The following is a 13,953-nucleotide window of genomic DNA, read 5'->3' on the forward strand; positions in this document are numbered from 1 at the left end:
CCTTGGAATGTCACATGGAACTTTTATGACCTATTCTGTGACAACTTCATCAACTTCCTTTCATTTCATTCCACTCCACGTTCAGTTTGTGTGCTCCGAATATCATCACTTCATTGAAGTTAGCACATTTCCTTTGGCTTTTGAGCTACTATCCCATCCTTCACACATGCCCTTCTTCCCTAAGTAGCTGCTATTCTTTTAGACCCATCTTTCCTTACTACCCCCTTCCACTACTTATTATGACTCTATTTTACATGGTCTGTAGCAGCTTGTAATTATTCTACTTTGCTACTTTTTAAATTGTCTGTTTGTCTTCCTCTTACTAAACCATAGGCTCCTTCAGGAAAAGGATTTACATTGGAAAGCTAAACCCTAGAATGATGAGTTTGATTTATATTATGTAAGATATATATGAAAACCAATCAAATTGTTTTATAGCTACAACCATATATCTTATTTTATTATATAAGTATACATTGAAATCTTTTGAAATGAAATAAAAATTGTTGTATTAATTGTCATATATTTCTGCTTATTTTGTCCGGACTACATTTTCACTCTTTGAAATTTAGATTTTCTTGGAAATTTAAAGTCCCTTCTAAAAAACTGTCTTCAGTGAACTTACCTATTCACTAACCAGCTAGTTTCCCACAGTTATACATAATTGAGGTTTTTTTTCCTTTCATGAAAATATGTCACAAATTAAAGAATTTAAGGGTTGGAAAACACTATTATAGGCCCTGTTTTCAGTGATTCTCAACTCATCTAAATCAATCTGTAAATAAACGTATCCTAATAATACAATACAATGTAATAATAACAATACAATGAGAAGTTAGTATTCCTAAAATTTTCTGACCTGATTTCAGTTCCACAGAGAAAGAGGAAGGAAAGAACTGACTTCTGAAAGCTGCCCTCTGACCTCTACAACTGTGTACTCCCACGCATCCATAACACACACACACACACACACACACACACACACACACACACACACTGCACAAATAATAAATAAAGGAAAAAAAGAGCATTTCTGGGAGGCATGTTGAGAATGGAATAGATGCAAAACTAGAGAAGAGACCAAAGGAGTTGACTATAGCTGTGTGATAAGTTGAGAAATCTGAGTAGTAAAATCATTGAGATGAGGCTGGTGTTTAGATATGGGCAGAGTGAAAGCAGAGTGGGAGCAACAGATGATGTCAGTAATTGAGGAGGTGCTATAAGAAAAAGAATAGAAATTTCATTTTGGACATGTAAACTTGAGGTGCTTGTGGGAACTTCTCAGGCTTGAAATAAAAATCGGCCCAGGTATTAGACTGAAGCGTTATCAGGATGCAGCAAAAAATGGAAACAGTAAAAATGGAGGGGACTACTTAAGAGCATTTGGGAAATGGAAAGAGCCAAGGGCTGAGGGTGGAATCCTGGTTAACATCCACAGTTTAGGGGCTGATTGATGGGGTAGAAGATGTTACAAAGGACAAAGTAAAAATATTAAGGTGTACAGGGAACTAGGAAACCAAAAAATGTCATGAAAATCAAACAAAAAGGGAAAGAGAAACAGCATCAAATGACATGGAAAGGTTTTGTGAAATAGAAAATCATGTTTAATGATCTGCTAAAATGAAAATAACACAATGTCTTGATTACTTTTCTATTGCCATTACCAAGGCAACTTATATAAGAAAGAGTTTATTTGGGCTTGCTTACAGTTTCAGAGGGTTAGAGTTAATGACCATCATCATGTCAGGGAGCATGGCAGCAGGCAGGTGTGGTGCCAGAGTAGTAGTTAAGAGCTTACATGCTGATCCACAGCCAGGAGGCAGAGAAAGAGAACTAATTGAGAATGGCATGAACTTTTGAAACCTCAAAGCCAACCCCTAAGGACCTACCTCCTCTGGAAAGGCCACAGCTCCTCCTAACCCTTCCCAAACAGTTCCATCGAATAGAGACCAAGCATTCAAAGATATGAGCCTATAGGGGCCATTCTCATTTAAACCACCACACACAACATTGTACTTTTTTCTTGACTCATCTAGTAGCTTCATCAAAAAAAATCGAATTTCAAATTTATTGAATACTGACTCCCTTTAACAGAGAATCTTAGAATTTTTATTATGTTGACAAATATTTATTGACCAGATGCTAGCCATTGTTCAAGGGCCATCATTAAACAAGACAGATTGGATACACACAATTTGGAGTTTATCATTGAAATGTAATGTAGCACATTGCTTAGGGACCAGGGTCTAAATCCTGGAACCATCACCAACTCAGCTATGAGATTGAGAATAAATTACTTAATGTTTCAGTCTTCATTTCCTCATCTACAAAATGAGTCAATTAAGGATTATTTTCAATATGTTATTATAAATATTAAAAGAGTTAATGCATGTGAAGTGTTCAGAACAGTGCCAAATATACAAAAAAGCTTAATAAATATTAGTTATTATTTTGGTGTGTGGGGGAAATCAACAAGTAAGAAAATAATATTTTGAGATAGGTATAATAGAAATAATTAAAATAGCTAAATTTTAAAGCACATAAAGCAAATTAGTGTGGCTACTTTAGATTGGATAGTATCATTTGAGACAATAATGTTTATGTTAAATTTTTTTTTTTTTTTTTTGGTTTTTCGAGACAGGGTTTCTCTGTGTAGCTTTGCGCCTTTCCTGGGACTCACTTGGTAGCCCAGGCTGGCCTCGAACTCACAGAGATCCGCCTGGCTCTGCCTCCCGAGTGCTGGGATTAAAGGCGTGCGCCACCACCGCCCGGCTATGTTAAATTTTGAATAAAAAGAATTATTTATAAGGATTTTTTTGCAGTGTTTGCTCTAGATTGAACAACATTCTCATTCTGAAAGTAAAGTTTTATTGTTTATGCATCGTTATGGTTACTTTTGCAGTAACAGCAGTGCTGAGTAGTTGGGATAGAGATCATATGCCCCACAAAGCCTGAAATATTTCCATATGCCTACAACAGAAAAAGCTTTGGCTATCTCTGCTCTAGGCAGAGGGAACAGTAACTGCAGAAGCTATAAGCATGAATCAATGTAGAGTGCTCAAAGAACCAAAAGAAATACTAAGATGGGTAAGAGCAATACCGATGTGTCTGACTTCAAGCCAACTTTTATTTCCACTGGTCATTGCAAGTACCACCTTCCCCCCTTCTCTTCTACTTTTTGTTAGACAGGGTCTCACTATGTAGCCCTGGCTGGCCTTCAACTTGCTATGTAGGTCAGACTAGCCTCAAACAGAGATCTGTCCGTCCTTGCCTCTTGTGTACTGGGATTAAAGACAGGTACCACCAAACCTTTTCACACACTTCCCTTATAATAGCTGCTCATTTCTAGTCTTTTAATTTGATATTAATACTTTCCCCTGCTTTTGTGTATTCCTAAGGATCACCAACAGCATATCATTGATATCTGTGTGTATTCATGTGTGTATGCATGTTCATGTGTGTTCAGGTATATATATACATGTGTATACAAGTACCCATGTGGAGGCTAGAGTTACCTAAACTTTAGGTGCTAGCTCTCATGGATCATCCATCTTATTTTTTTTTGAGACAGAGTCTCATTAGAACCTTTGGCTCCAAGTTAGACTAGGCTGGTGGCCAGTGAATCCCCAGGGATCCACCTATCTCTACCTCTCCAGTACTGGTATTAGAAGCATGTGCCACTTTGTTCAGATTCTATGTATGTCTAGGGATCAAATTCAAGACATCAAACTTGCATGGAAAGCATCTTACCAACTGAACTATTTCCATACTCACTTCACCAGTCTTTTCCATATTGTCAGTGATGTAGTAATAATTCTATGAGGCAATAACATTTGAACTAATTTAGAGCAACACTGTTCACCTACTGTAGGCCAGTTCATTCTTAATAGGTCGTCTTAGGGTTTCTATTGCTGTGAAGAGACACCATGACTATGGCAACTCTTTTTTTTTTTTTTTTGGTTTTTCGAGACAGGGTTTCTCTGTGTAGCTTTGCGCCTCTCCTGGAACTCACTTGGTAGCCCAGGCTGGCCTCGAACTCACAGAGATCCGCCTGGCTCTGCCTCCCGAGTGCTGGGATTAAAGGCGTGCGCCACCACCGCCCGGCGACTATGGCAACTCTTATAAAGTAAAACATTTAATTGGGAGTGGCTTACAGTTTCAGAGGTTTAGTCCATTATCATCATGGTGAGAAGAATGGTGGCATGTAGGCAGACATGGTGCTGGAGAAGGAGCTGAGAGTTAGTTCTACATTTTGATCTGCAAGCAGCAGAAGGAGACTGAGAGCCTCTAAGTGAGCTTGAGCTTCTGAGACTACAAAGTGGGCACCAACAGTGACACACTTCCTCCAACAAGGCCACACTTCCTAATAGTGCTATTCATTATGAGCCAAGCATTCAAACACATGAGTCTATGGGGCAATTTCTATTCAAACCACCACTAGGTTTATATTAACAGGATGCACTGTCTCCAATCGTTGCCTTATTTTAAAGATTTATTTATTTTATAAATATTGATGTTTTGTTTGCACATACATCTGCAGATCCCATAAAAGGTTGTGAGCTGTTATATGGGCGCTGGGAATTGTACTCAGGACCTCTGGAGGAGCAGCCAGTGCTCTTAAACTCTGAGCCATCTCTCCAGCCCCTTCATTGTCTTATTTTAAAGTTGCATTCTGATCTACTTCATTTCACAAATGAATCTTTTGATTAAGATTTACTGCTTTGAATCTTAATTTAACATTGATCAATATTCATCACACACACACACACACACACACACACACACACACACACACACACTTTACCTAAATATCTATGGCAGTGCTTCCAAACTATGTTTTGAAGATTGTAGGGCATTGTAAGATGTTGTTTTACTGTGGTGTTAGAGATGGAATCCAGTGCCTTACACATGCTAAACAAGCATTCTACTATGAGCTACATTCCCACCCCACTGTGAGATGTTAATAAGTGGATAGACCATAAATGTTTCATGGTCAAACATGTTGGGGGAAATGTTAAACAAAGTACAAATAGATTTTATTTCTGGCAGAACTTCTTAGAGTCTTAATATGCTAATGTGTGCTGTGAGGCTCTGAGAGAGACTGTAGCATTTTCTACACATCTTTGATCAAATCCTCCTTTTCTCATAATACCAGTTAATGTCTTAAAGGACACTAAATTTATAGAGCCAGTTTAAAAATTAGAATATAGGCAGTTGAGATCTGAGTCATGTGTCTGACCTCCCATCATGAGCCTGTTATGACTGTACTAGTTCTGTTAAGAGAGCTTCTCCATATTCTCAGTATGTGTTGAAAATTAGGGTAAATCTAGGTCAGGTTGCAAAGGTCATTTCTGGACCATATTCTTTTTATCAGTTTACTTATATTATGTGGCAAATACTAGCATTTACTGTGATCCAGGTCCTGTTTGATGTGTTAGAAGTACACCAGTGATAGAGATAGGCAAAACTTTCAGTCTCATGGAATGCATATTTGTGTTTGTGCATAGATATGTGAGTGCATATATGTGAGTGCAAAAAATAAACATGTGATTTTTTAAATCTGGTGATAAGTTTCCCAAAGAAAAGACTAGGCTATACTACATTAGAGGATGATGAAGACAAACAGAAGGGGCTACGTTAGATAGAGTGTTCAGAAAGGATTGTCTGATTAGGTGCTATGTAATCTGAGGGAAGACATTAGACAGCCATGTGGAGAGTGGAAGGAAAAACATTGCAGAAGAAGGAAAAGAGTACGTGGAGTTCTTGGGGGTGTGTGTGTCTAAGAGCAGTGTACAGTTCCAGGGGTGTCAGAAGGCCAGTGTGCTTAGATTGTCATGAGCAAGGATGAGAGTTGGATAAGATGAAGTTGGAGAATTTGGCAGAGAATGGCTGTTATTAGTCAGGGTTCTCTAGAAGCACAGAACTTATGGAATGAATCTCTCTCTCTCCCTATCTCCCTGTATATCTCTTTATCTCTCTCTCTATCATCTATCTGTCTATCATCTGTCTGTCTGTCTGTCTGTCTATGTGGGAATTTATTGGAATGACTTGCAGGCTGCAGTCCGACAATGGCTAGCTATGAGAGGAAAGTCCACGGATCTGGAGTTGCTGAGTCCCACGAGGCCGGGTGTCTCAGCTGGTCTTCTGTAGATGCTGGAATCCTGAAGAAGTAGGCTAGAATGCTAGTGAAGGAATGAATGTGCTGACAAGGTGAGGGCAAGCAGGCCAACAATGAACACTTCCTTCTTCCATTGTCCTTATCTAGGCTTCCAGCAGGAGGTGTGGCCCAGGTTAAAGGTGTGCCTTCCTGCCTCAAGATCTGGATCAAAGAAGTATGTCATCCTGCCCCAACATCCAGATCAAAGGCATGTAGTCATCCTGCCTCAAGATCCGGATCACAAGTGTGCCCTCCATTTCCGGAGGATTGTAGTTCATTCCAGACATAGTCAAGTTGACAACTAAGAACAGCCATCACAACAGCTAATGCCTGGTCTGGCATACCTTATGCAATCTGAAACTCCTTTTAATGGCAATGAGAGGAGGAGACTCAAGAGTTTTAAGCAGGGAATGAAGCTTTAAATGATAGGGTTTCCATTTTGAAAGGATGACTGGCCAGTGTGATTAATGTAAGTAAAAGTGAGAAAATGAAAATCTGACTCGATTATAAGTTAGATGTGGGGCACTGGGGCATGGAAAGTGTCAAGGATGACAACCCCAGTCTGGTTTAAGTAGTTAGATGATGCCACTAAATGAAATGAGGAGGGGTAGAAAATAAGAGTTCATTTTGGGCCACATTGTTTGTGGGGACCTGCCCCACCGGGAACTTAGGTCACCTGTGAAGAGGTGGCCTGGAACCGGAAAGGTAAGTGCGAGCCGCTTGCTGGTTGCCCAGCCTCCCTCTTACCCGGAGACAATCGGACACAGCAGGGAGTCAAGTCAAGCAAGAACTCGTTTATTGATAGGCAGTAAGCCTCTTTTATACCAGAAAACCTCAGAACCCTAGGAGGGGGTGAAGGAACCAACCAATCATTTTAAAGGTCACCCTATTTACAAGTTGTTTATGTCCTGACACCATCTCCTGTTTTTTAGTATCTTATCTTAGCATAAATAACTTGAGCTAACTTCCCTTCTCACTATTTGTCTGTAATCTCCATACAAACAACCCAAGCTAACTTTTTCTTAGCCTGTATCTATTCTCTGCACAAACAGCTTAAACTAACTTCCTCTGGTACCATTTGTATCCACTCTCTGTTCGTAAACAGCTTAAAGCTTAAGCTCTGTTTGTCTAAATTTCTCTTAGCATCCTCTTTGCAGCCCATGTATGCCCCACAATTCTTAGCATTGCCTATGAGGCAGCCAGGTAGAGATGTAAAATACTTATAAGAATATGCAAGCTTGGCCCCGAGGGAGAAGTCTGAGCTGAAGATGAAACTGGGATCCATCAGTATATGGATCATACTGGAAATCATAGGACTAGAGGATGTCCCATAAGAGTGAGTATTTATGGAAAGGGGAACCAAGGCTTGAGTTCTGGGGCATACAGTCTTCAGGAGCAATAAAGCAGGAGGAAGAAACAACGGAAGTTGAGGAACAGGTAGTGAGACTGTAGGAAAACCAGGAAAGGTGTGATGTTGTGGAAGCCAGACAGGAAGTACCTGACACTGTTGATTGGGAAGGCCTGGCCAGCAGTAAGGGTTAGTTAGGCTTGACCTGACGGCACATTAAAACTCCAGGAACAATACAATGCAGATAGCAGTCATACATGTTTATTACAGCAGTTCAGAAAAGTTACAAAACTGACGAAAGCAGGAGCCGAGTATAAATAAAATAACACAGTGCACCAGGCACATGCCATTTCTCCACGTTAGGAACATAATTATTTTGAATCACTCTGTCTCAAGCAGCCTTTGGAGCCTGTTCACCACTGGAGTTTTAGAACAGTGTCCTATTGACGAGACTATGCCAAAAGTGCTTTTCTTCTCACCATCCTGTAAAGAGCTGCTTGGTTAGAAAAGCCTTTGGTCAACCTCTGGATTTCAGACAAGTAGCTGCTTCTTTTGAGAGCAGTATAAGGTCCCCTTCTGCAGAAGCAATGATGCTCTTGTACGACAAAATCACCCTTCTGTGATTTTTTTTTCCCCAATCTGGAACAGACAGGCTTCTGTGCTGTTCTCTGAAGAAAGTATCTGGAGCCACTCCCTCCCCCTTACATTCTCAGCTGGAAAAAAATAGCCCATGAGCTGCCCCTTTCATACTGCGGGCCTGTGGTGTGGTAAGTCTGCTTCAGATTAATTCAATTAAACACCTCCAGCTGCATCTGTCAGACATCTTTTTTTATGGGCCAGATTTATTTTGTTAATAGGATCAACATATGTTATATACAAAGGTAACCATTAAATAATTATAAACAAATAATTTCATCACACATTCCCAGCCAATTTTGCATCTCCTGCCAGATACAAAACATTTACTTTAATAAATTTACAGTGAGCAATTTGCATAAAACCATTGAAAGTGGGGATATTTTCAAAGCAGCTGCTTATGTGATGTGATTAGCAAAATCTCCCCATCCCCCATTCCCACCCACACAAGCCATTAGTCATTCCTTTGAATTAATACATTGAAGGCCTCTGTTAAAATTAAAATATTATCTCCTAATAGAGAGACAAATGAAGCTATTAACATTTAGCTTGAGTTAGTTGATTGAATTCCTTAATCACTTAGCAAGGTCCTTTGTGAAAGCGACCCAGCAGCTGTTAAGTTTTGAGGAGGGAAAGGAAGGGTCCAGAACGTTCCCTTGGAGGGAAGTTCTGTACAGAGCTCTGGTAAGTCAGGGCCCCTTTCTGAAACACTGGAAACTCAGGTGCACGGGAGATGGCTAAAATTCAAAGGATGGGATCATTTCTAAAAGGTGAGAAAAGCCATTAAAGGCAAATCTCCTTTACTGTCAGTTCCGTCAAGAGTGAGCTGGATTTACTCAGGTACATGCCTAATGCAAGTGGTCATTTCTTTACCTTTTAGAAAAGTCTCCATTGCTCTGTGGGGATCTTACCAAGTGAGACTGAAGAACAATTCGCAGGGCCCAACTGATTTCTCACTTCAATTTGTGACTCAACTTTTTTTGTAGATATACTTTTTCTGTTTTGTTTTAAACTATCAAACAGCATCCCCCCCCCCCCGCCCCTTTTTTTTGTATTTTAGAGACAGCGTTTCTCTAACAGCTCTTGCTGTCCTGGAACTTGCTCTGTAGACCAAGTTGGCCTTCAACTCACAGAGATCCTCCTGCCTCAGCCTCCCAAGGAGTGCTGAGATCAAAGGTATGTGCCACCATGCTGGTCTCAAAACAAATTTTTTTTTTTTTTTTTGGTTTTTCGAGACAGGGTTTCTTTGTGCAGTTTTGGTGCCTATCTTGGATCTCACTCTGTAGACCAGGCTGGCCTCGAACTCACTGAGATCCACCTGGCTCTGCCTCCCAAGTGCTGGGATTAAAGGCTTGCACCACTGCCCCCCCCCCAGCTCAAAACAAATTCTTAATGCAGAATATCCAGTTATCAAAAGATTTCCATAAATACTAACGTTAGTTCTAGGTTCACATTGTGTACAGGGTGTTACTGGGCTCTTCTATACATGTGCTGACACATATAATTTGCTTGCACAAGTGGGAATGATCTACACTTGTTCAGTATACTTGCCCTTTTTTCACTTGTTTTCTTTGGTAGAATATACATAACATATAATTTGCCAGCACAATCAGTTTCTGAGGTATCTTTACAGAGAACACGTACATATATACAAAGTACCTCCTTTCTTTTCTCACTACTAGCTAGTAGCATATCACACCCAGTTTTGTACTTACCTTTTTTTTTTTCACTAATATCCTAGGTCTCTCAGCAGGCAGACTAACTCCAGACAAATGTATGTATAGACGCACACACACACACACCAAATATACATATAATTATTTTTTAACACTTATGTAGTATATTTGCCCACTCTATTATGCCAGAATCAGCAGACTTTTCTGACTCATTAACTTAGAAAAAAATCAAGTGTTTCTTTGTGTCAAAAGTCCCATGGCATAGAATTTACCCCTCTGACCATTTCCCAGGATACAGTATAATATTATCAACCCTATGCAACAAATCCCTAGAATTGCCCCCATCATTTTATTTTGCATTTTCCTGGTGGATAGTCATGTTGAACATCTTATTATCTGCTATTCCCCCCCCCACCTTTTTGAGAAATACCCATCCCTTTGTCCTTTGCCCATTTTAAAACACAGGACTCCTTTATATATTTGTTATATATATATATATATATATATATATATATATATATATATATATATACCATATATGGTTTTCCAATATTTTCTCCTATTCCCAACTGTGTTGATTGTGTGCTCTGCTGCGTAGGTGTTAGGTGCTCTGTAGTCTCATTTGTCATTTGCTTTTCTTGTCTGTGCTTGGGTATGACGCATTAACTTTTACATCTCTCGGTACTGCACTTCCCTTAAGGTAACATGACTGGGTTTTTCCCTTCATTTCCACCCCAGAGTTCTCTAGCACACGGTTTAACAGCGCTGTTGGCTGACTGCTATTGGTTCCCGGACAGGACACACCCAGCTACCTTCATTTTTTTTTTTTTTCTGGATTTGTTCCCAAGCACAATAATAAGAGGCTCATGTGAGAAGGACTGTTTTCTGATTGCTTTCCTCTTCTCTCTTTTTGAGTGGAGCTCAAAACAGTATCCTCTGGAGCAGCTTCCTTCTCTCATCCACCTTAAGTGGGGCAGTGGTCTTTGAGCCAATGATAGGTCAATAGGCAGGCTGACTCCAGAGCAATGGGAGGCTCCTGGGTTCCAAATGGACCCATCATCTTACTAGTGACATCGAATTCCTGGATGGCTAGCATCTGCCTCATTGACCTCTTGTTAATGGCCATCTTGTCTTGTTGGTCAAGGATCTGAAGGTGCAAAAGAAACCTTACCGGCCATACACTTTTAGGGTTTTAATCCACCCCAACAACTTGTGCCCAAGGCCAATAGAACACAGCCATTCTCCCTTTGTAAAAAGAAAAAGGGGTTGGGTTTCCTTCAATTGTCTGCCCTTCTCTGTCTCCACTATTTTTGTTTTACTCTCTAGTTAACTTTGCATAGAACAGCTTCACCAGTAGGACCTGTGCGGAGGATCCAGGCAGACTCTTCTCATTGGCGGGTGTAACGGCCTTTTCCTTGCTCTAATCTGGGGGTTTGTAGAGGTAGTGGGTGGTGGGTGGGAGAAGAGTTTGGCCATAGTCTTCCCTCTGCACTTCACACACAGTACCCGCTCGCAGACACACGCACACACACACACACACACACACACACACACACACACACACACACACACACACACACGCCTGCTCAGGCCCCTTCTCCCTGTGTCTTCCATCAAGATGACAGGGCGCTGGAGAAAAGGCTGCTGGAATCAGCTGGTAGGTACAGTAGTAATCTGAACCCCACCCACCCGCTGCCTTTGCTTGCTCAGGTTTCTCCGGTCACTCCTGCCAGGGGAGAAAACATGTAAGCGCGCCTCCAGAGGAGGGGCTCGGGGAGCTGGGAGTGGCGGGGCGGCGGAAGGTGAGCCTAGGAAGGTGGCCCAGCGCCCCTTCTGCCCGGGCCCCTCCCAGTGCTCCCTTGGGGTGTCAGCTTCGGCTCCGCTTGCCCCTACTCCACCCTCCTTTCGAAGGGATTGCCTTTTTTTTTTCCCCCTCTGCGGCGGCGGAAATGACAGTGTGGTGCTGCGGTGGTGTCATGGTGCTGCCTCTGGACTGAGAGGCGAAAACTCCTAAGTTTCGCCCGGGAGACCCAGACGCGGGAACGTCTCGGTCTCCGTGCTGTCCCCTGTGGGGCGCGCGGGCTGGCGGATCCCGGCTGCTGCGCGGCGGCGGCGGCGGCGGCGGCTGCAGCAGCGAAGGCGGGCGGCGGCCTAGAGTGGTGGTGGCGGCGGCGGCAGCGACAGCGGCCCGGGAGCTCGCACGGGAGCCCAAGCCAGCTTGCTGCGGAGGCCGGCGAGCGCCCGGCGCTCTCAGGCGCGCGAAGGAGATGGCTGGCACCCGGGAACAATATGGGTAAAACGCGTCCCCTCACCGCGGCCCTGGGGGGGTCTAGTGTCGCCGCCCGCCGGGGCTCGGCCCCGGCTCCGGTTGCTCTTCAGGTGCTGCCGGGGCCGGCGCCGGCCGAGGACACCCGGGCTCGGCGGGAAGGGGGGAGAACGGGGGAGACGGGGAGACCGGGTCTGCAAGGCTCCAGGCGGCAGTAGCGGGGCCCAGGGTGTCTGTCACACTGTGGTGACCTGGGTTCCTGCCGCTGCCCTCGTGTGAAGGAGTTTGCACTCCTAGATCCCAGGCAGGGGAACGGCCCGAGGCCTCCCGCTTGGCCAGGCCAAGCCGGGAGAAAGCAGTGGAGCGGCTCTCCTGGCGCCTAGGCGCAAGTCTGGGAAAGGGCGCAGCCGCCTTCCCACGCTCCCGCAATCCACGGCGTCCTCGGCCCGGGCGGCACCCCTAGGTTGGCGGTTTGTTCGGCGGAGCTGGCGCAGCAGCCTGCGATGCTGCGGACACCCGGCCGGCGGGATCCCGGGAGAAACTTAATCCCCTTTTCACTGGGGAAAGGCTCTTCAAGTCTCTGTCCCGGTGGTTCCTTCTGGCCTAGCTGTGAAAGCAGCGCCGTGGGGGAGAGGGAAAACTTGAGTGTGTTCACAGGACACACGGCTACCGAAGCAGGGACATGGGAGGCTTTTCCATTTTGGGTTCGTAAGAATTAAGTAAATAACGGCAGAGCAGATTTACTCTAACATTACTGGTGATGAGCTGGTTTAGGTTATTTCGCACTTCACGTGCAGCACATTATGTATTTATTTCGGAGGCATTTCTATTTCGAGCAGGAAATTAGGACCCTGAGATGGTCGGACTCCTCACTTTTCGCTCTCTTCCGCACTCCTTATGCACTGTCTCTATTATGTCTCTTATTCCTGCCTCCCAACATTTGCCCAGCCAGATCTCTCACCAGAGTCCCTGCACTCTCAGCTTTTCTCTATCAACCTGTGCACATCCAGCAACGCAGATTCTTGCTTTTGAATCACTTTTTTTTTTTTTTGAAGATTTCTGGCGGTGGGGCTGGTGAATGGCAGTTGTGTGTCTCCGAGGGGGAGTATTTATAAAGGAAAACACTGGAAACTGTAATAATAGACAACTGTTGAGTGGGGATTAATTAATCCGATTCTCAAATTGAACCATAAGGGCTGATTTTAATCCCATTCTACTTCCTCTCTGAAATCGAAACAGATTTCTGGTAATATTCCAATAGGAGATGGGGTTGCCAAATAGAGAGTTCATATTCCTCACTTCTGCTTACAGAGCTTTTGCTATACTCTGGATTACCCCCCCACACCTTTTTTTTTAACCTCCTCCCCACTCATCACTGCCCTGAGGGAGAGTCAGTCTTCGCTATTTTTATATATTACTGCTCAATCAATTAACTTAATGCAGACTCATAATGGGAATTAAATTTCTCTTGATTGTTTCTTACAAAACTTGATTCATGTGGTTGAAACACAAGTCTTGGAGCCAAGAAGATCAGAGAGTCCATTCCAAATATGATGTTGCATTGGCTTCACGGCCTTTGGACATTCGTATGACCTTTCTTTCACAGTTGCTGCACTTGCATAAAAGGCATAATATTATGTGCTGGGTATTGTGAGTATTGGCTTGGTCCTTTGAAGATAAAAGGATTCTATAAACCTCAGCATTATACTTTTCAATGAAAGCACTTCATTTATCCCTTATTGGGTTACTGGGTTCACTGGGTATAAACGGGAACACTAATTTACAGAAACCTTAATTTGCCATTATTAGTCCCCTTGGGATTCAAATTGCCATTGTAATTTAGACCTTAAGTCAATTTGTTTCACCAAAT

At 43.0% G+C, this 13,953-nt stretch overlaps 1 protein-coding gene across 1 annotated transcript in view; it reads left to right on the forward strand.

Annotated features, from left to right (window-relative positions):
* The first annotated feature begins 12,004 nt into the window (after positions 1-12,004).
* The window catches only part of Mid2 (midline 2), a 110,650-nt gene continuing 108,701 nt past the window's right edge, over positions 12,005-13,953 (forward strand). Inside the window, exon 1 of the mRNA XM_059250914.1 lies at positions 12,005-12,110. Coding sequence (XP_059106897.1) covers positions 12,107-12,110 — 4 coding nt within the window. The 5' untranslated portion in view covers positions 12,005-12,106. The remainder of the gene's footprint in view (positions 12,111-13,953) is intronic.

Source organism: Peromyscus eremicus, chromosome X (genome assembly GCF_949786415.1).
Source record: "Peromyscus eremicus chromosome X, PerEre_H2_v1, whole genome shotgun sequence".
Taxonomy (NCBI): Eukaryota; Metazoa; Chordata; class Mammalia; order Rodentia; family Cricetidae; genus Peromyscus; species Peromyscus eremicus.